This window comes from Carcharodon carcharias, chromosome 3 (genome assembly GCF_017639515.1).
Source record: "Carcharodon carcharias isolate sCarCar2 chromosome 3, sCarCar2.pri, whole genome shotgun sequence".
In the NCBI taxonomy this organism is placed as follows: Eukaryota; Metazoa; Chordata; class Chondrichthyes; order Lamniformes; family Lamnidae; genus Carcharodon; species Carcharodon carcharias.
This window is the reverse complement of record NC_054469.1, coordinates 121964085-121990494: the sequence shown is the minus strand read 5'-3', so window position 1 is coordinate 121990494 and position 26410 is coordinate 121964085. Positions and strand designations below refer to the sequence as shown.

Here is a 26410-nt window from a genome sequence, read left to right as displayed (position 1 = left end):
TAGCCAGACTAACATGTCTTTGAAATCCAAACAATCCCTTCATTTATCTAAAAATGCAAATTCCCTTCACACCTTACATGATAAGCCAGTATCCATGTTTACTTATTAGAATTTCAAGCACATTTCTACGCCTAGCTTCTTTTGATGATTTCAAGCTTGTAGTCTACTTGACTCCACATGTAATGAAATCACACAGACAGAATCACTTATATTTACACCCATAAACCTACTTCACAATAAAGCAGAAAAATATTAGGAGGATTATTATACGTTCATTACATAGGGAAAACGTTAGCTATTATTAAACAAGTTATAGCAGGGCACTTGGATAAGTTCAAGGTCATCAGGCAGAGTCAACATGGTTTTGTGAAAGGAAAATCGTGTTTAACCAACTTATTGGAGTTCATTGAGGAAGTTACAAGTGTGTGGATAAAGGGGAACTAGTGAATGTACTTTACTTGGATTTCCAGAGCGCATTTGATAAAATGCCACATCAAAGTTTATTGCAGAAAATAAAAGCTCATGTTATAGGGGTTAACATGTTGACATGGATAGAAGATTGGCTGGCTAACAGGAAGCAGAGTGTAGGCATAAATGGGGCTTTTTCAGGTTGGCAAGATGTAACGTGTACTGTACCACAGGGATCAATGCTAGTACCTCAACTGTTTACAATTTATATGAATAACTTGGATGAAGGAATGGTTGCCAAATTTGCTGATAACAGGAAGTTAGGTAGGAAAGTAAGTTGTGAAGAGGACATAAGGAGGCTACAAAAAGAAGTAGATAGGTAAAGTGAGTGGGCAAAGATCTGACAAATGGAGTATAATGTCGGAAAATGTGAAGTTGTCCATTTTGACAGGAACAATAAAAGAGACACAAATTATATAAATGATGAGAGATTGCAGAGTTCTGAGGTGCAGAGAGATCTGCGTGTCATAGTGCATGAATCACAAAAGATTAGTATGCAAGTACAGCAAGTAATTAGGGAAGCTAATAGAATGTTATCATTTACTGAGAGGAGAGTTCAATACAAAAATAGGGAGGTTATGCTTCAGTTGTAGAGGGTACTAGAGGGAGACCACATTTAGGGGAGAATTTTCAGCATGTCAGGTGGGCTGTGCAGGAGCGGGCGCTGAACCGATCACTGCCCTTGATTGGCTCCGTGCCACCATTTTACTCAGGCGTGCCAACTAAGGCCCTTCCAGCGTAAATCGCAGCTCCCGAGAACAGCGGGAAGGGGCGGGTGGCAGTGGGACTCCAATAACTGCCAGGTCTAATGGCGACCCGGCAGCCTGTTTAAAAACCATGCAGGCAACCTTCCAAAGGCTGCCAACAATGGCGCACAGAAGGGTTCCCGAGAGCGCTCTCGAAGAGCAGGCCAAGCAGGAGGGCAAGTCGGCGGGGCAGTGGGCTCCAAGATTTTAAGATGTGTGCCTCGCTGCCCTCCTTGAGGTGTGAAATCATTATGCCAAGGGACAGGAAGAGGAGGCTCCCCCACAGGCAAAACGTGCTTAGGAGGAGGTGGCAGAAGGGGTCAGCGCACACAATGTAGTGTGACGCACCTGGGCTCAGTGCCACAAGTAGTACAACGACCTCTTGCGATCGTGAAGGGTGAGTACCGTGTTGGCATAAGTCATTTAGTACAGTAGTTAGGTTGGCCCTCTTGGTTACACCCCCCCCCCCCCACCCCTGCCAATCCTGAATGTAGTTATTGCATTGAATCATTCATGGCATGTAGACTTCGCTGGGTGGGCCAGCATTTATTGCCCATGCCTAGTTGCCCCTGAGAGGGTGTTTATGAGCTGGCTTCTGTATCCACTGCATGTGGTGCACTGACACCCACAGTACTGTTTTGGGGGCGACCTCAAGGATCTGTACCTAGGTGCAGTGATGCAACGCCAAAACATTTCAAAGTCAGCATGCTGACTGACTGGGAGGGGAACTTCCAGGTGGTGGGGCAGCCATCCATCTGCTGCTGTTATCCTTCTAGGTGGTGGTGCTTCCTTGCTTTGGAAGGTCATACAGTGTGAGTGGCAAATGTGATGGAGGCAGCATCTGGGCAAAGGGGTCAGTCCTGGCTGCTTAGAATGAGTATATGACGGCTCCAGGGTCACGAATCACATGACCCCGGCAATGTTTCACTCAGGTGGGGGTGGCAAGGCTGCAATGGCAATGCAGGTACAGGGTGGACTAATCAATGCTCCTCTCTCCTTTCAGGAGAAGACCACACACAATAACGCTCAATGGATGCGGACTAGCGGAGGGCAGGTGCAACTACTCATACTAACCAGATACGAGCAGGAGGCTCTCAAGCTGGAGAAGCGCCATACGCCCAGGTCTACTGGCAGCAGTGAGGCTGGGGTGCCAGTGGGAGGTAAGAGTGCTGTGCACTGAGATCACAATGTCGTTCAGTGTAAACATTCCACTCTTGACTGTTTATTAAATTCAGCATCCAACATGGGTTTCCCATTGATCATAGAAGGAAGAGCACATCCTGATCCAGAGGCCAGGCATGCACATTAACAGTGTTATGACTTCAACTAATCAAATGTCCTTGTTCTTCCTTTCAGCCTCACTGGAGCACACCACTGACACCTGAGGGCCCTGAAGAGATACATGCACCAGTGTCACACCATCTCAACCAGGCAGGCAGCAGCGCAGATACCAGCACCTGGGTTGGGATAAGAGGGTCGGCTCGTGTCCCAGTGCACAGTGGTGAAGGCACTTCACACCCGCTTGAGGTGCAGGCAGAGACAGAGAGTGCCCAGGGCACTGGCAGTCGGAGGACTGCAGGGGACCAGGAACATCCTCAGTCAATGGCTGATGATGTGCCTCTGGAGTCGTCCCTGAGGCAGCAGATGCTAGAAGTCCAGCAGGGTCTGCAGGAGGATCTGGCGGAGATACATAAGGCAATGCATGCCATGGTCTCCGTGATGGAGGAGTCCATAAGGAGCATCAGCAATGCATTGACCCTCATGGCTGAGCGCAGTGCTTCATCTATGGAGAGAGTGGCAACTCTCATGGAGAGCCTCCTCCAGGAGAACAATCAGGTCTTCCTGCAATGCGCTCGGACCTACAAGCCCTCACATCAGCATTGACCTCAGCTGGTCAGTGTCATTGTGGGAGATGGATTGGGCACCCAGTAACCCAGCTAGGCTAATCCATCAATGGTAAGCAGGGGGTCCGAAGCAACCTCACATTGGTGCACGAGCTGCCTGTTGTTTCTGCATGCTCCTCTCAAGGCGCTCCGGATGAGGGCAGCAGCTCCTCCACGCCTCTGCCAGTGACCATGGCATCCAATGAGGCTGCGGCGACTGGGGAGATGCCAGCCGTGGCATTGGCCACTCCCTCCCAATTGGGGCCATCACAGGCTCTATAGGCCAGAGAACACTCACCAAGGTCATCAAGGCCAACAGGACAGCAGAGTGAGCAGGCTGTCTCCAATCCCAGTGGCAGTGAGGGGGGAACACCTGGACGTAGCAGCCGAAAATGTAAGCATAAGGCACCTTAGGCACACCACAGGCTTTTCACTGGTGGCTTTCTGCTGCCCCCATATTAGTTGCTTATTAGTCAGTGTGCAGCTCAATACCTCTGAATGAACTTTCATTTCTGTTTCGTTGTATGAAATCATTAAATGTTTTAGTTCTGAACAAGCCTCTTGGTGCTTCAATAGTTCTGCAGGTGTACAGGAACCTATGATGTTATCAGTGAACAAAAACAAAAATACCTGGAAAAACTCAGCAGGTCTGGCAGCATTCGGATGTCCGAATGACCCTTCAACAGAACTAAGTAAAAATAGTAAAGAGGTGAAATATAAGCTGGTTTAAGTGTGTTGGGGGGGGTGTGTAAAGCAGGATAGAGGGCCAGTGATAGGTGGAGATAACCAAAAGACGTCACAGACAAAAGGACAAAGAGGAGTTGAAGGTGGTGATATTATCTGAGGAATGTGCTAATTAAGGGTAGAAAGCAGGACAAGCAAGGTACAGATAGCCCTAGTGGGGGTGGGGTGAAGGAATCGAAAAAGGCTAAAAGATAGAGATAAAACAGTGGATGGAAATACATTTACAAATAATGGAAATAGGTGGGAAAAGAAAAATCTATATAAATTATGGGAAAAAAAGAGGGGGGGGTGGAAATCGGAAAAGGGGTAGGGATGGAGGAGAGAGTTCATGATCTAAAATTGTTGAACTCAATATTCAGTCCAGAAGGCTGTAAAGTACCTAGTCGGAAGACGAGGTGCTGTTCCTCCAGTTTACATTGAGCTTCACTGGAACAATGCAGCAAGCCAAGGACAGACATGTGGGCATGAGAGCAGGGTGGAGTGTTGAAATGGCAAGCGACAGGGAAGTCTGGGAGGGGGTTGAGCTGTAGGGGGTGATGGAGGAGTGGACCAGGGTGTCCCGGAGGGAACAATCCCTGCGGAATGCCGCCGGGGGAGTGACGGGAAGATGTGTTTGATGGTGGCATCATGCTGGAGTAGGCGGAAATGGCGGAGGATGATCCTTTGAATGTGGAGGCTGGTGGGGTGATAAGTGAGGACAAGGGGGACCCTATCATGTTTCTGGGAGGGAGAAAAAGGTGTGAGGGCGGATGCGCGGGAGATGGGCCGGACACAGTTAAGGGCCCTGTCAACCACCATCGGTGGAAAACCTCAGTTAAGGAAGAAGGAGGACATGTCAGAGGACCTGTTTTTGAAAGTGGCATCATCAGAACAGATGCGGCGGAGGCGAAGGAACTGAGAGAATGGGATGGAGTCCTTACAGGAAGCGGGGTGTGAGGAGCTGTAGTCGAGGTAGCTGTGAGAGTCGGTAGGCTTGTAATGGATATTGGTGGACAGTCTATCACCAGAAATTGAGACAGAGAGGTCAAGGAAGGGAAAGGAAGTGTCAGATATGGACCATGTGAAAATGATGGAGGGGTGGAAATTGGAAGCAAAATTAATAAAAATTTTTCCAGGTCCAGACGAGAGCATGAAGCAGCACCGAAGTAATCATCGGTGTACCGGAGAAAGAGTTGTGGGAGGGGACCGGAGTAGGACTGGAACAAGGAATGTTCCACATACCCCATAAAGAGACGGGCATAGCTGGGGCCCATGTGGGTACCCATAGCCACACCTTTTATTTGGAGGAAGTGAGAGGAGTTTAACGAGAAATTGTTCAGTGTGAGAACAAGTTCAGCCAGACGGAAGAGAGTAGTGGTAGATGGGGATTGTTCGGGCCTCTGTTCAAGGAAGAAGTGGAGAGCCAACAGACCATCCCAGTGGGGGATGGAGGTTTAGAGGGATTGGACATCCATGGTGAAGAGGGGGTGGTTGGGGCTAGGGAACTGGAAATTGTTGATATGATGTAATGTGTCAGAGGAGTCACAGATGTAGGTAGGAAGGAACTGGACAATGGGAGAGAGAATGGAGTCAAGATAGCAAGAAATGAGTTCCATGGGGCAGGAACAGCCTGACACGATCGGTCTGCCGGGACAGTCCTGTTTGTGGATTTTGGCTAGGAGGTAGAAGCGGGCGGACCGAGGCTGGTAGACTATCAGGTTGGAAGCTGTGGAAGGAAGATCTCCAGAGGAGATGAGGTCAGTAACAGTTTTGGAAACAATGGCTTGATGTTCAGTGGTAGTGTCATGGTCCAGGAGGAGGTAGGAGGAAGTGTCTGCGAGTTGACGCTCAGCCTCTGCGAGGTAGAAGTCAGTGCGCCAGACAACAACAGCACCACCCTTGTCCGCGGGTTTGATGACAATGTCAGGGTTGGACCTGAGAGAATGGAATGCAGCAGGTGTTATCAGTGACTTGTTTGTTGTTGAGTTTTATTGACAAGGCACATAGTTAATGTTCCTAACCAGGCAGATGTTGCTCTTAGTTATCGAGTATGGTGCCTGCAACTTCTGCATGTGTTGGAGGTCCATTTGTGGTGGGCTAGCTGATGGAGTGTTGGATCAAAGCCTCCCGGTCTCCCTGCTGCTTGCCCAGGTCAGCGTCTATCCTCTCAGCGTTCTCCTGAGCGTGCTCGCCCTTGGACTCACTACTGGACTCATCATGTGCAGCCAGAACATCTGCGTCTACATCTTCTTCCTCCACCGTGCTCCCGCTTTCCAGCACCAGATTGTGGAGAGCGCAGCATGCAACCACTATTGGTGTCACACGATCTGGGGGGTATTGTAGTGCACCCTCTGAATGGTCCAGACATCGGAAGCGCATCTTGAGAAGACCGATGATTCTCTCTACCACAGCCTTTCTGGAGGTGTGGCTCCTACTGTACCGCTGCTCAGCCTCTGTTCCTGGATGGCACAAAGGCGTCATGTGCCACCTTTTGAGTGGATAGCCCTTGTCACCCAGCAGCCATCTATCCAGCTGGGCTGGAGCACTGAAGAGCCTCAGCACTTGGGTGTGTCTGAGGATGTATGCGTCATGGGAACTACCTGGGTACCTTGCACAGACTTGTAGAATCTGCATCCTGTGATCATATACTATCTGCACGTTCATGGAGTGGAAGCCCTTCCTGTTGACGAAGGCACCGGGCTCACCTGCAGGTGTCTTGATAGCCACATGTGTAAGTCTATAGCACTCTGGACGCAGGGGAACCCAGCAATCGCTGCAAAGCCTCTAGCTCACTCTGCCTGGCTGGCCTCATCCATGCGGTGGTGAATGAAAGTCAATGCATGCCTGAACAGAGCATCTGTCACCAGCTTCACACAACTGTGAACAGCTGACTGGGAGACTCCGCAAAGTTCATCCACTGACCACTGGAAAGAGCCGGAGGCATAGAAGTTGAGGGCAGCCTTCAACACCACTGACATGAGGTGTCCACCCATACAGTTGGAGCTAATCTCAGGGCCTATCATCTGACAATTAGAGGTCACTGTCTCCCTTGAGTGACAGAGCCTCCTTCGACATTGCACCTCAGACATATTGAGGTAGCTGCATCACCACTTGTAAACCCTGGCAGCAGGATAGTGGTGTCTCCTGCGGCCCCTTCCGCATTGGACTTGCTGTTGGCCCTGCGCCCCTTATGCCTGCACCTGTCCTTCCAAAGGTGGCTCCCCTAGAGGCTGAATATGGACTCCTGCCCTCCTCCCCCTTCTGGCTCTCTCTTTCTCCTCAGAGGAAGTGCCTCCAGTGGAGAATACAACCCCCATTCCCAGGGTAAGGGAAGGCTGCCTGAAACCTGCAAGGCCCCAAGAATAATGTTTACTCCAGAGTCCTGACAAGCAATTCTGAAGTTCTCCTGTTCGCACAAGCAGGTGGCAGTAAGTTTAACAAGTACATAACTAACAAATCACATTCGCGACCCCATTCACCCCTTATCCTGCCCAAGGATGAGGTTTTTAAAAATGTGGCCTACCTGCCTGCCCATTGGACCCTTGCAACGCCCTGAAAATCGCACGGGCTCTGAAAAATCTTGGTGTATTAATGGCTCGAGGGCCTCAAGTGGCCTGTTAATTAATGGCAGGCACACATCGGAGTTCATTGCGCGTCTGCCCACCGAGATATCACGATGGTGCACAGTGACGTCGGGATGCATGCCCAACATCATCGCGTGTAATTTTACACATCACTGTGTCAGGCCCGCCCCTGCATGCCAACGTCGAAATTCTGGCCTTGGAATATTGTGTACAGTATCAGTCACCTTATTTAAGGAAGGATGGAAATGTGTTGGAAGCAGTTCAGAGAAGGTTTACTAGACTAATACCAGGAATGGGAAGGTTGTCTAATGAGGAAAGGTTGGACAGACTAGGCTTTTGTCCGCTGGAGTTTAGAAGAGTAAGAGGCGACTTGATTGAAACATAAGATCCTGAGGGGTCTTGATAGGGTAGATGTAGAGAGGATATTTCCTATTGTGGTAAAATCTAGAACTAGGGGTCACTGTTTAAAAATAAGGGGTCGCCCATTTAAAATAGAGATGAGGCAAAATATTTTCTCAGAGTGCCGTGAGCCTTTGGAATTCTCTTCCTGAAAAGATGGTGGAAGCAGAATCTTTGCATATTTTTAAGGCAGTGGTGGATAGAATTTTGGTAAGCAAGGGTTGATAGGTTATTGGGGGTAGACGGGATGTAGATTTCAGGTTACTATCAGATCAACCATGATCTTATTAAATGACAGAGCAGGCTTGAGGGGCTGAATAGCCTACTGCTACATCTTATTCATATTATGACTTTCAACCGTAAAAAGCTAACAGATTTGACAAACATGACTTTCCTTTCATAGGCCCCTGTTGATATTGCCCAATCATAGTATGATTTGTTAAGTGCCTTGTTGCCACATTCCTAATAATAAATTTCTAGCATTCTCCTACAACTGATGTCAGGCTGACTGGCCTATAGTTGACTGTTTTCTCTTTCCCACCTTCCTTGAATAGCAGGTTTGCATTTGCTACCTTCCAATCTGAAGGGAGCTCTCTAGAATCTAGGGAATTCTGGAAAATCAAACCAAATGCACCTGCTATTTCTGTAACTAGGTATTTTAGATATCAAGGGCTAGGCCATCAGGTGCATGAGATTTGTCACCTTTTAGCCTCATTACTTTTTTGTGTACTTTTTCTTTACTTATACTAATATTCTTAAATTTCTCATTATCACTGGATCCTTGGTTCCCTACTACCACTGGAATATTTTTTCTGTGTTCTACCGTGAAGCCAAAGACAAAGGCTTGGATTTTTACTTGCCTGGCCCGTCGGGATGGGGGAGGGTGAGGGGAGTTGAAAGCCTTGGGGAATGATCAGAGGTCGCTGCATAGGGGAATCTGAGGCATGAGGGTAATCGGAGACTTTGCAAGCTGCAGGATCAGAGCCCTCAAGGATGTGGGTGGTTGTTAATCACAGGGTTGCTCACACAGGCACACTAGATCCGGCAGATTGGTGTAAAGGCAATCGCCTATTAGATATGACAAACCCGTGTCTGGATGTAGCTGCTGGGCTCAGGAAACCTGACTGATCATAGTTAAAGATGACAAGTTGAACAACAATGAGGCTGGTAGCTCAACTTTTCTGCTTCGGTTAAAGCTGGAAGTGGGCAATTGGAAGGGGAATTTGGGTGTGGATTCTAATTTTTAAAACTTTAATTCCCGCCCCACTAACCTAAATTTTTATTTGGTTAAAATTCTTCCAAAGTATCCGCCCCATTATATATTCTCCATGATAATTTCTCCTGTCTCTGCCTTTAAGGGACCCAAGTTTACTCTCGCTAACCTCTTCCTTTCTTGCTAATCTCTTCCTTTTTATATTTACGAAAGCTTTTACAAGCTGTTTTTATGTTTCTAATCAGTTTGCTCTCATATCCTTATTTTTCTTTATCAATTCCTTCACCATCCTTTGCTGAATTTTAAAATCTTCCCAATCCTCAATTTATTATCCCTTTTGACAAAATTATAAGCCTTTTCCTTAAATGCTATCTTTAACTTCTCTGCTTAGTCACAATTCTACCAAATTCTACAGGAGCTTTTATTTCTTAAGGGAATATATATTCATTTTGAATTATTAATTCATTCTTTAGAATTTGCCATAACTTACCTACTATCACATCTTTTTAAATAATTTTCCAATTTGCTTTGTTCAGATTTAAGACTAGTTTCAGACTTAACTAAATCACTCAAACTCAATATAAAATTAATGATCACTCTTCCACAGAGACTCCTTTACTCAAAGGTTATTAACCAATCCTGTCTCATTAAACAGTGCTAAGTCTAAAATAGCATATTCTCTCGTTAGTTCCTTGAGATACTGATCTAGAAAACTATCTTGAATGCACTATCCTTAATAGATTGCTTAATTGCTCCAGTTGGCTACCAAATGCTTGTGGGCGGGTAGCTGAAAAACCTCCAAACTAGCCTCCTTGAAAATGGCCCAGAGGGAGGAAGATGCCAGCAAACTGGCATACTGTTCTCCCATAGCAGTTTTTCTGCCTGGATGCCTCCAGTCCTGCCTCCATAATTATTTGAAGTCTAGCCCCACACTTCCATAATGGCTATTAGATCAAAGCCATGAATTGATATCTAGGTTGTTAATTCATCTTCACAAATTCAAGTATGCCTTTAGCTTTAACATTTTTTCTCTTTGCCTGAGTCTCTAAAGCACCTTTATCTTTATTGAGCTGTCTGTCCCTTCCTGACCCACTCTTTATTTTTATCCAAATTGCTAATCTGCTCTACAGTCTTGGCTTTTTTCTTGTTTTGAATTTGCTTTTTCCTGAACCCTTCTCCTACCTAATTCATTGGCTTGAAGCCCTATCTACTGCCCTGGTTATTTGATTAGCCAGGACATTGGTCTCAGTCAAGGTTAACTGGAGCCCCTCCTATTGGGTTCCTTTGTTCCCTCTGCCCCATGAATTGACCACCTCCCTCCCATACCACTTTTCAGTTATGCATTTAACCTTATCATCTGTTGGTTCCTTTGACAATTTGTGAATGGCTAAGAGATTGTTAACTATGGGGAAATTTTATGGGGCTTGTAAGAGTGGGAAACGTGGCGGGTAGGATGATGTAATTAGGCGGGAGCCAAAAGTTTGCTTTTCCATTTGCGGAATCAATTTTAGAGATCAAGTCAGCACTATATTTGTGGTGGGTCCGGCCACACGCCATCATCTGGTGGGCTCCTACTTGTACTGTATTTGCATGCCATCAATACTCATTATCTTAAACCTTTTTGCAATTACATCCTACCTTCAAGACTAAGTTGGCTGCACACAAGAAACTCATGGTACCCGGTTCACATTCGTTTAAAGGTCATGTGCAACAGTCAGCTTTCTGAAGTTGAGTCTGAGGTCAGCGGTTTTTCTTGTTGAACTCTACGGCACAAAGGGAGGGAAGCAGGAGAACGGCAGTTTGCATGGAGGCTCGGGACTGGCAAGGGAAAGTCAGGGGTTAAAGGATGATATGACGCGAGGTCGGGGGCATGGAGGAGTCGAAGAGGAATCCAAGACAGGACAGAGGGTGAGGTCAAGGTGATGAAGGAGTGGAAGAGGAAAAGGCCGGCATCCTAGAGATGGCAAGGGCAGTCACTTAAGGTAAGAAAATGAGGGGTCAGTACAGTCTGTATGTGGGTCCATCTTAGGGTGTGGCTGGTAGAGTCCTTAGAGGGCTTTGAATTCACCTACAGTATTTCAGTTATGCCTGGTAAGAGTGCTCTTGGAAAATGTCCTTGCAATACAGAGAAGGCGTTGCAATACACAGAAAACCATTGGATGTCCAACAGATTGGCAAGTACAACACTGGACACTAACAAGAAACATTCAATAAAGAGTGAATGCAAAAACACAACATATTTTCTTTCACATCAAAGGAATGTGCTTAACTCCCCTGTAACCGTCAATGCATGCCAACCGTGAGGTATGCCAGTACATTTACATCCTCTCTGACTAAGTGAGCCGCAATAAATAATAATGATATGCATATGAATAAAGTGAAACCAATGCAACATGAAATATTTACAAGTGAAATTTAAATGTAAAAAACACCCTTGCCATCTTTGTGCTCTCAATAACTCTTACATCAATAGCAATGGATTTGGGCATGAAAGTTGTGACCCTGATGAAGAGCCCCTCTGTTTGTTCAGGAGGTTTTTTTATAGTCCACTCATATCTGCTACATTGTCAGCTGACAGCAGGTTTCACCACTGAAAAGCATCTCCCACTGTGTGATTAAACATGTCTCCTGTGCGAACCACCGGCACTTTAGTTTTCATTGGAATCGCATGGGAACCAGCAAAAAGCAAGAGAGCAGATGTGGCACCCACTTCTGGTTCCAACATCAGGAACAGTGTGCCACAGTTAAAATGCCGCTCTATATATTCCAACCTGAATTATTCTTTATAATACATGAATGTGCATGAAGTTCATGGTGTAATAATCTGTTTTAGTTCAATTTGGGCTTTTGTTACTGTAGAATTTAAGCAAGACAATATTCAGAAGGGTGAGAAGTTATTGAACTGCTAATGGGTAAATCTACAGACAAGCAAGTGGGAATTATTCAAAGATGTATTTAGTATGAGACAAAACCAGAACATGACCTGAAATTGCAAAAGCTGCACATATCTGGTTAAGCAGCCATGTTTAACAAATGGATAAGGAAAGACTAATGTAAATACCAGCAAGTGTGGAAATCCAGCAGAGGGCTGCAAAAAGAATCAAATCAAGATTTTTGTCTTTGTTTTCACATTGTTCCACCAGCTAATCACCCCCAATGTGTCCAAGCCCAAATTCTCCATCCCTCTCACTCTGGATTACTGCTTTTCTCTCAACCTCTTCACCATCAGAGATTGGTTTTACGGCCATTATAGGCTAAATATTGTGAGCTGAGTCAGGACCTTGACTTTGGGGTAAAAAGTGGGTCCTAAGCCTGCACTTGCCAACAGCCTTGGGGGAATGGTTTGGTGCAAAAAACAAGGGGACATGAGCTGGGAGAGCAAATTTACGACAAGCAGCCTCCTAATTAACTCTCGGGGGTCCAATTAAAGATGACAAGCGGGCTCCTGATACCGCCAATCCAACTTGGCTCCACTTGATTTTTGCCCCCCTCCCTTACCACCACCACCACACTCCCCATGCCTCCCAGGTGGTAAAACCCTGGCCTATGTCTCTGCCGATTGAAACACCCTTCTAAAATCACTTCACCTTGCTACTTCTCTCTGCTTTTAAAAACAACTCTCATGTTCTCATTCCCTCTTTCAAATTCCTATACTTCCCCTTAGTGTCTCCATCCTCTTTATAAAACATATTTCATCTTGCGAATGGACTATGAGTTATATGTCTTGACACAATTCTTTCTTTTAAAGGTGTCTGTGAGCCAATGTGCATGAATGGAGGAAAGTGTGTGGGTCCTAATGTCTGCTCTTGCATGTCAGGATGGAGAGGGAAAAGGTGTAATATACGTAAGTCAGAATTTTTATGTAGTTCCTAATGTGCAAGCATGCCATGTTATTAAGAGATAAAGGCCATATCAAGGCTTCTACTTCTCAAAGCTCTGCAGCTTTAAATTTTGTGTTCTTGGTTGTTTTGAACTTCAAGCACAATGGGGAGAATTTTCTCCCCATCGGGCGGGCCAGTCGGAAGTGGGCGTGGAGCCAATCACCACCCGCGATCGGTTGCACGCCGCTATTTTATGTGGGCAGGCCAGTTAAGGCCCGCCCAGCATGACACGCACCCGGAAGCACTCAGCGCTACCTGTGTGGGCGGAGGAGGAGGGAGAGTCGTGGCCTGTGCTCTTTTGCGCATATGTGCAAAAGAGCGCAGAAATCTCCCTGAGGCACGGAGCTGCCTTAAGGAGATTAATTTAATAACAAAACATAGGAAAACAGAAAAGATAAAATTACTCAAACATGTTCCCTCGTGACAGTGGATGAGGTTTCATAAAAAATGCGAAGGCCGCCTGGGTTCTTCACCTGCCCGCCAACCTTAAGGTTGAACGGGCAGCCCTGACAATCACTTTAATTAGTTAATTATTGGCCTTAACAGGCCTTTGACAGTTCGGCGGGTGCACAGCCGACTCCTGTGCAGGCCCACTGAACTGAATGACGCGCGGTGACATCGGGACGCACGCCCGATGTCACCTTGCATTATTTTACGTATTGGCATGTGGGCCCGCCCCTGCACACCGAACGGAAGATTCTGGCCTGTATCCTTCAAATGGTGTATGCCTGTGCTTTTTAAATGTATTAAAATTCGAATAAATTGTAGCATGCAGTATTGAACATCTTCTCATGTTATATCAATTTAGCTGTCTGTCTACAGAAGTGCAAGAATGGAGGAGAATGCATTGGTCCCAGTACTTGTCATTGCATGACTGGGTGGGAAGGACTGCAGTGTCAAATACGTAAGTCATTTTCAAGACAGTTGCATGTACCATTCTATTTTTTAAATTCTGAGAGTGCTTGCAAGGTCTGAATGTATCGAATACATTTAATAGTCGCTGGAACAAATGTAATTATCCTAGCTGTTCCGTTCTTGTTCTCTCTTTTTGCAATTAAATTCAACAACTAATGTTAAAATCATTGGATGCAAGAGCCCACATTCTAAATTCCACATACCAAATTGTGTAAGAGTTGTACAGTAAATCTGGAGATGTGTCAAGCCATGCTCTGCGGAGCTGAATCCGCCAGAATTTCATGAGATCATTTACATGTACACAATAGGATATCCGATACAAATCTCGAGTAAACTGTTTTGAGGGTGCTTGGAATTTTTGACTGTATTCTTTAAAATGCCAAGTTTGGATGGACTTTGCACCAGTGGAATGGGGAGCAGCAGGGAAGTAGGAAAGTGTTTGACTTAATCAATTCACTATCGGGTAGCTACACCAGACTTTGTACACATTTTCAATGTCTCCCATTGGAGGATCTGCCAAAGAAGAAACAAAGGCATTGCAAAAAGGTACAGAAGAGCAGTTCATAATTTCAGTGAGCCTTACCTCAAAAAGAAAAGGACATAATTACAAATTTCCACGAGAGGAAGCTGTAAAAAATGTCTCCAATGCCATGGAGAGTGCACTGATACCGCATGCCAATTCTTTCATCAACAGCAGTCCATGTCCAAATGCAGAAAGACCTGGGAAATATCCAGGCTTGGGCTAACAAGTGTCAAATAACATTCACACCACACAAGTGCCAGACAATGACCATCTCCAGCAAGAGAGGATCTAACTGTTGCCCCTTGACATTCAATGGCATTTCTAACGCTGAATCCTTCACTGTCAACATCCTGGGGGTTACCATTGACCAGAAACTGAACTGGACTAGCCATATAAATATTGTGGCTACAAGAGCAGGTCAGAGGTTGGGAATCCTGTGGCAAGTAACTCACCTCCTGACTCCCCAAATTCTGTCCGCCCTCTACAAGGCACAGGTCAGGAAAGTGATGGAATACTCTCCACTTGCCTGGGTGAGTGCAGTTCCAACAACAGTCAAGAAGCTTGACATCATCCAGGACAAAGCAGCCCACTTGATTGGCACCACATCCACAAACATTCACTCCCTCCACCACTGACGCACAGTGGCAGCAGTGTGTACCATCTACAAGATGTGCTGCAGGAACTCATCAAGGCTCCTTAGAGAGCATCTTCCAAACCCACAATCGCTATCATATATAAGAACAAGGGCAGCAGATGCATGGGAACACCACTACCTGGAAGTTCATTTCCAAGCCACTCACCATCCTGACTTGGAAATATATCTCAGTTCCTTCACTGCCACTGGGTCAAAATCCTGGAATTACCTCCCTAACAGCACTGTGGGTGCACCTACACCACATGTACTGCAGCGGTTCAAGAAAGCAGCTCACCATCACCTTCTCAAGGGCAAGTAGGGATGGGCAATAAATGCTGGTCTACCTAGCGACACCCACATCCCATGAATTAATTTAAAAAAAAAACAGAACTGAAAATAGTTCCACAAGAATTTCAGTGATTTGACCAAACAAACAAAGTAGCATATGGTCATTCTCACTTTTCATTCTTAGATACCCTGAACATTAGCACATTCTTCATCCTCTAAAGTCAAGAACCATAGAACTAACTTTCCACATTATTCTGATACAAGAGGGCACAAACAAAAAATCTTACAATGTGTGCTGCCATCTCCTCTAAGATCATTTATTTGCATGCAGAAGCTTAAAAGCCCCACTTTAATAGGGTGGTACCATCACAGCTCCAGCTGTCCAATGTTACCTGTAGACACCTTTCAATTACTCAACTTCACCTAATTCACCCAGTCTAGTTCCAGGAGAAAAATATGCATCATGTCCTTGAGGAGGCAAGCAACCTGAGGTTACATTCCTCACTTTGAAGAGTTAAACTCCTATGAGGAGAACAAACGAACATATGAAATGTACATATGAATTAGGAGCAAGAGTAGGTCATCGGCCCCTCGAGCCTGGACCACCATTCAATAAGATGGTGGCTGATCAGAATGCAACCTCAACCCCACATTCCTGCCTACCACCAATAACCTTTCACCCCCTTGTAAATCAAGAATCTATCTCGCTCTGTCTTGAAAATACTCAAAGACTACTTCTGCCTTTTGAGGAAGAGAGTTCCAAAGACTCACTACCCTCTGAGAAAAAAAAATTAATCAGACATGTCCCCTCATGTAACAGTGTCACATGAGGTGGGACATGTTAATGAATTTTAATAAACATTTTTATTGCATTTATAAACCCTTCATGAAACCTCATTCCACCAGTGGATGAGGTTCCATGAAAAATGCGAAGGCCGCCTGGGCTCTTTGCCTGCCCGTCCAACCTTAAGGTTGGATGGGCAGCCCTGTTAATCATTTCAATTATTATTAAATAGCCCTAATAGGCCTTTGCGAGTTCGGCAGGTGCGTAGCTGACTCTGGTGCACGCCTGCCGAACTGATGATTGGAATGACACAGTTATGTCGGGATGCAGGACCGACGTCACCGCACATCATTTTATGCGTTGGCGAGTGGGGCCAGCCCCCACATGCCGACCAGAAGATTCAGGCCCATAAGCTTTTATTTTCTGCAGTAACCTTTGATGTGGCACTTTATCAAATACCTTCTGGAAATCTAAGTATAGTACATCCACCAGTTCCCCTTTATCCACTCCATCAAAGAACTCCAACAAATTGGTTAAACATGATTTCCCTTTTACAAAACCATGTTGACTCTGCCTGATTGCCTTGAATTTTTCTAAGTGCCATGCTATAACATCTTTAATTATAGCTTCAACATTTTCCCTATGACAGATGTTAGGCTAACTGGCCTATAGTTTCCTGCTTTCTCCCTCCCTTTTTTAATAAAGGAATTATATTTGCTATTTTCCAATCTAATGGAACCTTTCCTGAATCTGGGGAATTTTAGAAAATTAAAACCAGTGCATCACATTAGCCACTTCTTTCAAAATCTTAGGATGAAGTTCATCTGGACCTGGGGATTTGTCAGCCCACAGCCCCAACAATTTGTTTGATACCACTTCCATGGTGAATGTAATTTTCCCGAGTTCCTCCCTCCCCTCCATTTCCTGATTTACAGCTATTTCTGAAACATTACTTGTGTCCTCTATAATGAAGACTGAAGGAAAATACCTGTTTAATTCGTTCGCCATCTCCCTACCTTCTATTATCAATTCCCCAGACGCACACTCTATAGGACCAATGCTCACTCTTCTCTTATTTAAGTATCTGTAAAAACTCTGACTATCCATCTTTATATTACTAGCTAGCTTTCTCTCATACTCTAAATTTTCCCTCATTAATCTTTTTGTCATTCTTTGCTGTTCTTTATATTCCTTCCAATCTTCTAACCTGCCACCCATCTTTGCGAAATTATATGCTTTTTCTTGAAGTTTGATACTGTCTAACTTTTTTAGTTAAACACGGATGGTGAGATTTCCCCTTGGAATATTTCTTTCTCATTGGAATGTATATATTCTGTGTATTCTGAAATATCCTTTTAAATGTCTGCCATTGAACTTCTATTGACATATCCCTTAACCTCATTTACCATTTCACTTTAGCTAGCTCTGCTTCCATTGCCCTTACTTAAGTTTAAAATGCTAGTCTTTGATGCACTCATTTCTCCCTCAAAATTATGATCGCTGCTATCTAGGGGTCCAACGAGCGCAAAATGATGTGCGATGACGTCGGGCAAGCATCTCAACATCATCGTGCACTCACACGATATTTCGATCGGTGGGCGCACGCCGCAGTCAGCAGTGCACCGTCAACAATTAAAAGGCCTATTAAGGCCAGTAAAAATGTAATTGAAAGAAGACAGTCACATGAAGGGACATGTCTTATAACATTTTTAGAAGCTTTATTTTTAATGTTTTAAACTGTTCATCTCCCTAAGGCAACTCTGTGCCTTAAGGAGCTTTTCCTGTGCGTACCCACAGGTATGTGCGAAGTTCGCGCTTGCCCTCCTCCTCCCCCACTCCCCACACAGGCAGCGCTGAGTGCTGCTGCTCACGTTTCATGCTGGTCCGACCTTAATTGGCCCACCAACGCAAAATCGTGGCCCGGCCCCAATTGCGGGCAGCAGGCGGCTTCCCACCCGCCCTCACTGGCCCCCGCCAAGCCCACCCAACGAGGGAAAAATCCTCCCCCAGGCCTAGTATAGCCTGCTGGGTTCTGATGAAGAGTCACACGGACTCAAAATGTTAACTCTGTCTTCCTCTCCACAGATGCTGTCAGACCTGCTGAGTTTTTCCAGCAATTTTTGTTTTTGTGTAGTATAGTCTGCTCTCTGGTTGGCTCCGGAAGGTGCTGTTCTAAGAAACTATCCCAAAAACATTCTATGACCTCCTCATCTACATGCCTTTGCCCATCTGATTTTTCCAGTGTATATGTAGATTAAAATCCCCTATGATTATGGCTGTACCTTTCAGGCAAGCTCTCATTACCTATTCTTTTATACTCTGCCCTCCTGTATAGTTACAATTAGGAGGTCTGTAAACCACTGCAACAAGTGACTTCTTGCCTTTATCATTCCATATCTCAACCCAAACCGCTTCTACATCCTGGTTTACTGAACTTGGGTCATCCCACTCTAATGTGCTAATACCATCATTAATTGACAGAGCCATCCTTCCATCTTTTCCTAACTTCCTGTCCTTGCTAAATGTCATGTACCCTTCAATATTCAGGTCCCAATCTATGTCATCCTGTAGCCATGTCACTGTAATGGCTAACAGATCGTACTCATTTATTTCTATTTGCGCTATCAGTTCATCTGTTTTGTTATGAATGCTACATGCATTTAGGTACAGAGCCATCAGTTCTGTCCATTTATTATTTTTGTAGCGTCTGGCCTTATCTGCTGATTTACTCTTAGGCCAGCATTTTCTGTCGCCCCCGCACACCGACGCATAAAGTGACGCACGGTGATGTCGGGAGTGCATCCCAACGTCACCGCGTGTCATTCCGACCTTTTGTTCGGTGGGTGCGCACCGGAGTTGGCTGCGCGCCTGCCGAACTGTCAAAGGCCAGTTAAGGCCATTAATAAATCAATTAAACAATTTGACAGGGCTGCCCATCCAACCCTAAGGTTGGTGGGCAAGCAAAGAGCCCAGGCGGCCTTCGCATTTTTCAGGAAACCTTATCCACGGGCCGGGTGAGGGTTCATGAAAGGTTCATTAAATTAATAAATACTTATTGACCATTTGATAAACATGTCACATGAGGGGACATGTGTAAATGATTTTTAACTTTTTTTTATTTTGGACTTTAAAATTCAACTTTATCTCCCTGAGGCAGCTCCATGCCTCAGGGAGATTTCTGCACTCTTTCAACTCACTCTCCTCCCCCCACCAGCACAGGTAGCACTGAGCGCTATCGGGCATGCATCATGCTGTGGCCCGCCCACATAAAATGGTCGCGCACAGCCTATTGTGGGCAGCGATCAGCTCCGCAATCACTCCCGACCAGCCCACCCACCCGACGGGGAAAAAATTCTCCCCTTAGGATTATATTCTCTGTCCAATCCTGTCACAGTCTCTATCATTCCCCATATTAATACCTGTCTCTCTTGCCTTGTATCTGCTCTTTGATTTACCATACCTTCCCGAATTTGATCCCTTGCCCCCTCTATTCAGTTTAAACCATCTCTACATCCCCGATTAGGCAGCTCACGAGGACAGCAGCCCCAGCACTGTTCAGGTGTAGACTGTCCCAATGGTACAGCTGGAAGTGCAGCAGGGTATTCGGGAGGATCTGGTGGAGATACATGAGGCAATGTGTGGCATGGTGCCCATGCTGGAGGAGTCATGTGGCGCATCACCGATGCAATGAGCCACATGTCCGAGCCCCATGCTTCCTCCATGGAGAGACTGGCGACTCCCGTGCAGAGGCACCTCCAGGAGAACAATCACGTCCTCCTGGGGTTGCGCTCTGACCTGCAAGCCCTCACAGCGGCATTGACCACAGCTGGTCAGTGCCAGTGTGGGAGATGGTTTTTGGCACCAAGTATCCCAGCTCGGTGCCCATCCAGTGAGCAGGGAGGTCCGAAGCGAAGTCACGTCAGCGCAGCAGCTGCCTGGCATCTCTGCGAGCTCCTCTCAGGGCACTCCAGATGAAGGCAGCAGCTCCTCTGCCCCTCTGCCAGTGACCATGGCATCCACTGAGGCTGTGGTGACTGGGAAAAAGCCAGCTGTGGAACCGGCCGCTCCCTCCCAGGTGGGGCCATCAAATGCTCCACGGGCCAGAGAACGTCCGCCAAGGTCATCAAGGCCAACAAGACAGCACAGTGAGGAGGCTGTCTCAGACACCAGTATCAGCGAGGGGACAACACCTAGACATAGCACCCGTAAGTGTAAATTTAAGGCACCTTAGGCACACCACGGGTTTTTCATAGGTGCTTTTACATTGGCCCATAGTACTTAGTCAAAGACTTGGCGCGATGTCCAACACCGTTTTTATTTTGCTTTATGAAGTTACTTTTGTTTACTCAATAAATTTTGACATGTTGCCATGTCTCAGGGTGATTCCTCACTCCTGCATGTGTACGGGAAACCATGATGTTATGAGTGAGTTGTTTGACATTGAGCTTTATTGACAAGGGCCTTAGTTAATATCCAGGCTGATTTAGCACTCAGGTATCGAGTATGAAGCCTGCAGCCCTGGCATGTGTTGAAGGTCCATCTGTGGTGGGCTAGCTGAAGGTTCTTTGGATTAAAGCCTCCTGGATGTCCCTGCCTCCCTGGAGTATGCCCGGGTCAGCGTCTACCCCCTCAGCATTCTCCTGTGCATGCTCATCCTCGGACTCACTGCTGGACTCATCGTATGCATCCGGAGCGACTGCGTACACATCTTCCTCATCCACTGGTCCACTGCACCTTCCCTTTCCAGTGCCAGATTGTGGAGAGCGCAGCATACAACCAGCGACAACCATACTATCAGCGACACACGATCTGGGTGGTGTTGGAGTGCACCCCCTGAGCCCTTAAGGCATCAGAAGCGCATCTTGAGAAGACTGATGATTCTCTTCCTCCATAGCCCTTGTGAGGTAGCTGCTTCACCGCCTGAGTACCCTGGCAGCAGGATAGTGGCGTCTTCTGCGGCCCTTTCTGCCTTGGACAACCTCTTGGCCCTGCACCCATTATGCCTGTGCCTGACCTCCCAAAGGTGGCTCCCCTGGAGGCTGCATGTGCACTCCTGGCCTCCTCCCCCTTCTAGCCCTCCCTTCCTCCTCAGAGGAGATGCCTCCAGTGGAGAGTTCAGCTCCCATTCCAAGGCTATGGGAAGGCTTCCTGAAACTTGCAGGCCCAAAAAAGATTCCTCACTACAGTGTGCTGACCTGAAGGTTGTGAGTTCGGACCAAGCAGCTGGTATGCGTTTTGAAGTATTGCAGATCACACAGGCAAGTATCAGAAACTTTGAAACATCAATATTTGACAAAGCACACTCGCGACCCCACTGAGCCCTCTTATCCTGCCCATGGATGAGGTTTATACAAATGTGTCCTACCCGCCTGCCTGTTGCGCCTGTGAGCCAACCCAAAAATCGCATGGGCTCCGAAAAATCATGGTCGATTGGAGCGACAAGGGCCTAAATTGGCCCATTAATTAATGACGGGCGCGGATCAGAGAGCATCACGCACTCACCCAATGAAATATCGCAATGGCACGCAGTGCCATCGGGACACTCGCCCGAAGTCACCGCAAGTCATTGTACACATCGGCATGCGGGGCTGCGCCCGCACGCTTAAGGGAAAATTCTGCCCTATAGGTCAGCACCTGAATTTCTTTATTTTCTGTTTTAAAAAAACATTTCCGAAGGCAGCAAGATATTGGATTCATTCAATTAATTTTTGTAGACATGTTTTTGTTCAGCCTTATTCTGAGCAGTGAAAAATTAACTATACCTCAATCAAAAGTCAGTAAGTCCTGCTGGAAGTTTCAACATCAGGCACACCGGCCATTCCCACACATGGGGTACAGTTTTTCTCAACAGAATGCCTGACAGTATTAGTATTTGTTCAATCAGGTTATATATTTTATAAGCTTATGTAAGGTTCTCTACCATGCAGAACATGATGCATAATTCTGCCTCTGGGGTGGGAGGGACAGCAACAAAAGCCCCTTCTTGAAATTTTATTTTAATATGTAAATAACATGGGAATGCCTTTCTGAGGTCTCCCATGCCATTATTCCTGCTTTAATACCACAGCTAATTTGATAATTAGGCATCCGGGGATAGCAGGTGATGAGCAGTGCAGGCAAATAAATTTGAAGATTTGAAGAGGCACAAGAAACTTTTTTTTCCTAGTCTAAGTTAAATTCAGGAACTTTTCTTTTTCATTATTGCACCAAGGATTCTCATGAACCTTTGTGCAGTTTTGTCTTTCACTGCGCAACATGTTTACAACTACCAATTAGCTTTCCATGAGAATTCTTCCATCGTGAGTATTGGGAAGAAGAGGGTGAACCCCAAAGGCTGGCAAACTGATTATATGAGAGGTGTGTTGTTTTCACTCACCAATACTTGCAGTGATGTAAGCAGACCACAAGTTAGCAAATGTTCAAAGGAGCCAGAGGCCCCAACCTTCAAGGTGGGTTGTGGCATTGGAATCAATGGTGCAAATTTATGTGAATGTCTGATTAAGTTTTATGCACTTCTAAGGTAACCTAATCACTGCATATCATTGCTTTACTTTGTTCGGTCAATTTTTTTTAACCTTAGCACACCCGGTAAGGTTATTAAATTTCTTTCAGCATTGCAATTGGGTCCTGTTATCTCTTGTTGGTATTGACATAGTCGGCAACTTCCTACCATGCTTCTTCTCTATTCTCCATGAAATGGTGCCCATCCAAGGGGAACATAGTGCTCCTTTTTTTTTTAAACTTGCTCTACCAACAAAGCCATAGGATTTGTTCAAAAACTGAGATGACTTGGCATTGCCTCATCAGTGGGAAAACATATGAGTGAAGCTCTGCCACCCTGTTGTTCCCTTCCTGCTCAGAAAAGGTGTAACAAAACTCTTTAAGTTGCCCATTACTCGACAAACTTCCCATCCCAAGTGTTTTTTTGCACTTGCACCTCACCCACCAAATCAAGTGAGGTGAAACAGAGTGAGTCAGCTTTCTCCCTAGACCACGAAGCTGTCTAAGAATTTGCCAAGCCCCAATCTTGAAACTTACACTGGCACACAAAAAAAAATTTCCACAATTTACAGCATTAGTAAATCTATGTTAAAATACCAAATATATACGGTGATAGAATTTTCATGAACTTCTCCCAATTTTTCATCACAACTTTGTTAGATCACTGAAAACCCTATAGGGCAGAAATTTTCATTTACTGGGTTGGTACCTGCCCGACCCACTTGAGCGTGAAATGACACGCATTGACGTCAGCCGAGTGTGCCGATGTCAGTGTACAGTCTCATGTTAGTTCAGTCAACAGACGCGCACCGGAGCCAGCAGTGCGCCCAACAACTAAAAGGCCTGTTAAAGCCATAAAATAATCAATTAAGTTAATTTTTTCGCTGCCCGTCCAACCTAACAGTTGGCGGGCAGGCGAAAAGGCCAAGCAACCTTTGCATTTTTTTTGAAACCTCATCTATGGGCGGGATGAGGTTTCCTAAAGCAAATAATAATGTCTTAAAATTTAATTAATAACATGTTCCTGCTCATGTGACAGAGGTGCATGAGGGGACATGTTTCATTACAGTTTTGTTTAAAAAAAATTTTTTCACATCTCTTCATCTCCTTGACACAGCTCCATGCCCCAGAGAGATTATGCAGTGCTCCCTCATGCTCAGCCTGCTCACCCTCCTCCCCTCGCCCGCACAGGCAGTGGTTAGTACTGCTGCTCGCCGCCGTTTCATGCTGGGTGGGCCTTAATTGGCCCAATGTAAAATCACGGTGCAGTGCTGATTGCAGGTGGTGGGGGCTCCCCTGCCAAGGACAAAATTCTGCCCATAAAATTGAGGAAATAACCCTTTATGCCATTCCTGTGGGGTTTTGTACAATGCTCAAAGATGCAGTGGAAATTGTAAGTGATGATAATGCGGTTGGGATCAGTTTAGTTATCAGTGAGTTATAGCACAGCAGATAGTTGCAAAAAGAAATGGCCTTACTGAAATCTGATTGAATTAGGAGGCAAAAATCTTCCTGTCAATAATTTTAGTGAAATAATTTGCACAAGCATAACACAGTTTCTCATTTAATAGATTTATTTATTGTTAGGCATTTAGGTAGGAGGAATTTCACTCATCCCTCCCTCAGAAACTCCAATAACAAGACACTTTGGGCAAGAGGTCCAAAATCTGGCTGTTGTACCACTTCCTGTGGTCCAATAGCCCAGCATAAATCAGCACCTTTGGGAGGAGAGAGATTGGTGACTTAAAGTAAAGCATCATCACTTCGTATGAAAATTTTACTGTTTATATGTTTTGTGTTATATCAATATGTGCTTTATGTTATGTTTCAAAGCTGTATGCCGACAAAAATGTCTTTACGGAGGGAAATGTATTCTTCCAAATGTGTGCTCCTGTCGAGCAGGATATTCTGGATTCATTTGTGGCAAGAAGGTGAGAGGAAATTCTTGGAAGACAATTATTAAACACACTGAAAATCAAAGTAACCCCCTTATTCTACCTTTCACAATTTGGGTTTTTTCCCAAATCTTTCTTTGTGGCTGGATTCAGTGTCTACTTTCTTTGGTAAAACTAGACTGTTTGCAACCATTGTGTACTACTTAACCTCAAGCTGAGATTCTGATCCCGTATCTTCTCGATCACTAAAGCTGTCTACCATGATAACATCACCTGTTACCATCTCAGCATCGCTCTGTCTGCTGCTGAGACCTTCATTCTTGCCTTTATCACTTGCAGACTCGACCGTTCCAATACAGTTTTGGCTGACCTTCCATTTTCCACCATCTGCAAAACTCAGCTAATCCTAAACTCTGCTGCCCATATCCTGTCCTCAGTACATCCTGATCACATCAGACCCAGATTGGCTTCCATTCCCCTAAATCTCAAATTTAACATTTACATCTTGGTAGCTACTTGTCTTCCTAGCTTCACCATGCACCCTCTCAACCCCAATATCTCTGTAACCAGCTCCAGATCTACAACCCACTGAGAGTCCTGTGGTCCACCACTACTTCTGCATCACCCATACAATTTGTCCCATCATCAATAGTCGTGCCTCGAGTTGCTTAAACGCTAGGTTCCAGAATTCCTTCCTTAATCCACCTCTGCTTCTCCACACCATCTCCTCTAAGAACCTCTTTAAAGCCCTCTGGACATTGCACTGAGGAGTTGGTAAGGCTTTGATGGGCAAGTAGTGTCAGGGCATTTATATGACAGCCATAGCACACCTGATATATTCTGATGAGTCCAAAGAAAAATTTAGCTTAGTTTTTGAACATATCCGCCAGAGTGTCGTGAGAATCACACTTGATTTGGGAAGCCAAAGAATTTAGGCCTTAATATCACCTTTTTTGACTTTGGAATCTTTCTCTGGCTTCTATGAAAGCCATCAGAATGTTATTCTAATTTAAGCTGCTTTTTAAACATAAGTCATCATTGTTGTTATTCTGTTTTTACTGTTTCTCTACCCCAGTTGAGACCAGCTAATTCAACATGGTTTAGGAACAAAAGTAGAACCTTCTGGTTTCTGTGGCTCAATTATATAAAACAATCTTTCATAACAGCTGTTGAAGATGGATGTTTGCCCTTAAAACAAAATTATATAACGAGTACAGAATGCACAAGTTGTAACAGGCTTTTCCAATTAGCACCAGTGCTAATAAATCTTTGTCATGGCTATGACTGAGGAAAATCTGATAATTCCCAGTAGCATGCGGCTATAATTAATTGTTCTTTTTTCCCCAGGTACCGGTGAGACTGGGTTAGCTGGCACCAGTGTCGAATATCCCTCCCAGCAATAACGGACATAATGCTGAAGTTGGTTTGAGAACCAGAAGTGGTTTTGCTCAATTATAAGGACTGCAAACATCAAAGGATGGACTGTGTTAAAATAAAAGATTAAACCAAGAGTTTGAACCAAACCATGCACAGACACTTACAACTCAGTATTAAAAAATAGTACTCATCAGGTGTTCTTGAGTAAAGTGGTGTGTTTACATTTTGAATAAAGTATTGTGCGGTGCTGTAAAGCAAAATGTAATTACTGCTCATACCACTTCTTCCTGTAGTTTTACTACCTCGTAATGGAATGCCAAGGGCTAATTGTATAGTCACTAATGGTTGCAGGGCACTTGGGAAATCATCCATTTTTGTGAAATATTTGCATAATGTCCACCTATCATGGAACTATTGACTTCAATTCTGATTTGTCTATTGTATGGTAGCAGTTCATTGAATTGTTTCAAAGAATTATCTTTATTGCAGTTTCTAATCAAAGTTCCTGACCCTAATTAGAACTACATGATCTACAGCTATATTAAGGTTAAACTTAAAACAATAAATTTGTTCTCTTATCTGTGTTCCCACAGCCT

General features: G+C 45.2%; 1 protein-coding gene across 1 annotated transcript in view; it reads left to right on the top strand.

Annotated features, from left to right (window-relative positions):
• Positions 1-25840, top strand: part of vwdel (von Willebrand factor D and EGF domains-like) — a 242783-nt gene extending 216943 nt beyond the window's left edge. Inside the window, exons 32-35 of the mRNA XM_041183982.1 lie at positions 12765-12860; positions 13706-13801; positions 24376-24522; positions 25785-25840. Of these exons, the coding sequence (XP_041039916.1) occupies positions 12765-12860; positions 13706-13801; positions 24376-24522; positions 25785-25840 (395 nt within the window). The remainder of the gene's footprint in view (positions 1-12764; positions 12861-13705; positions 13802-24375; positions 24523-25784) is intronic.
• The last annotated feature ends 570 nt before the right edge of the window (positions 25841-26410 follow it).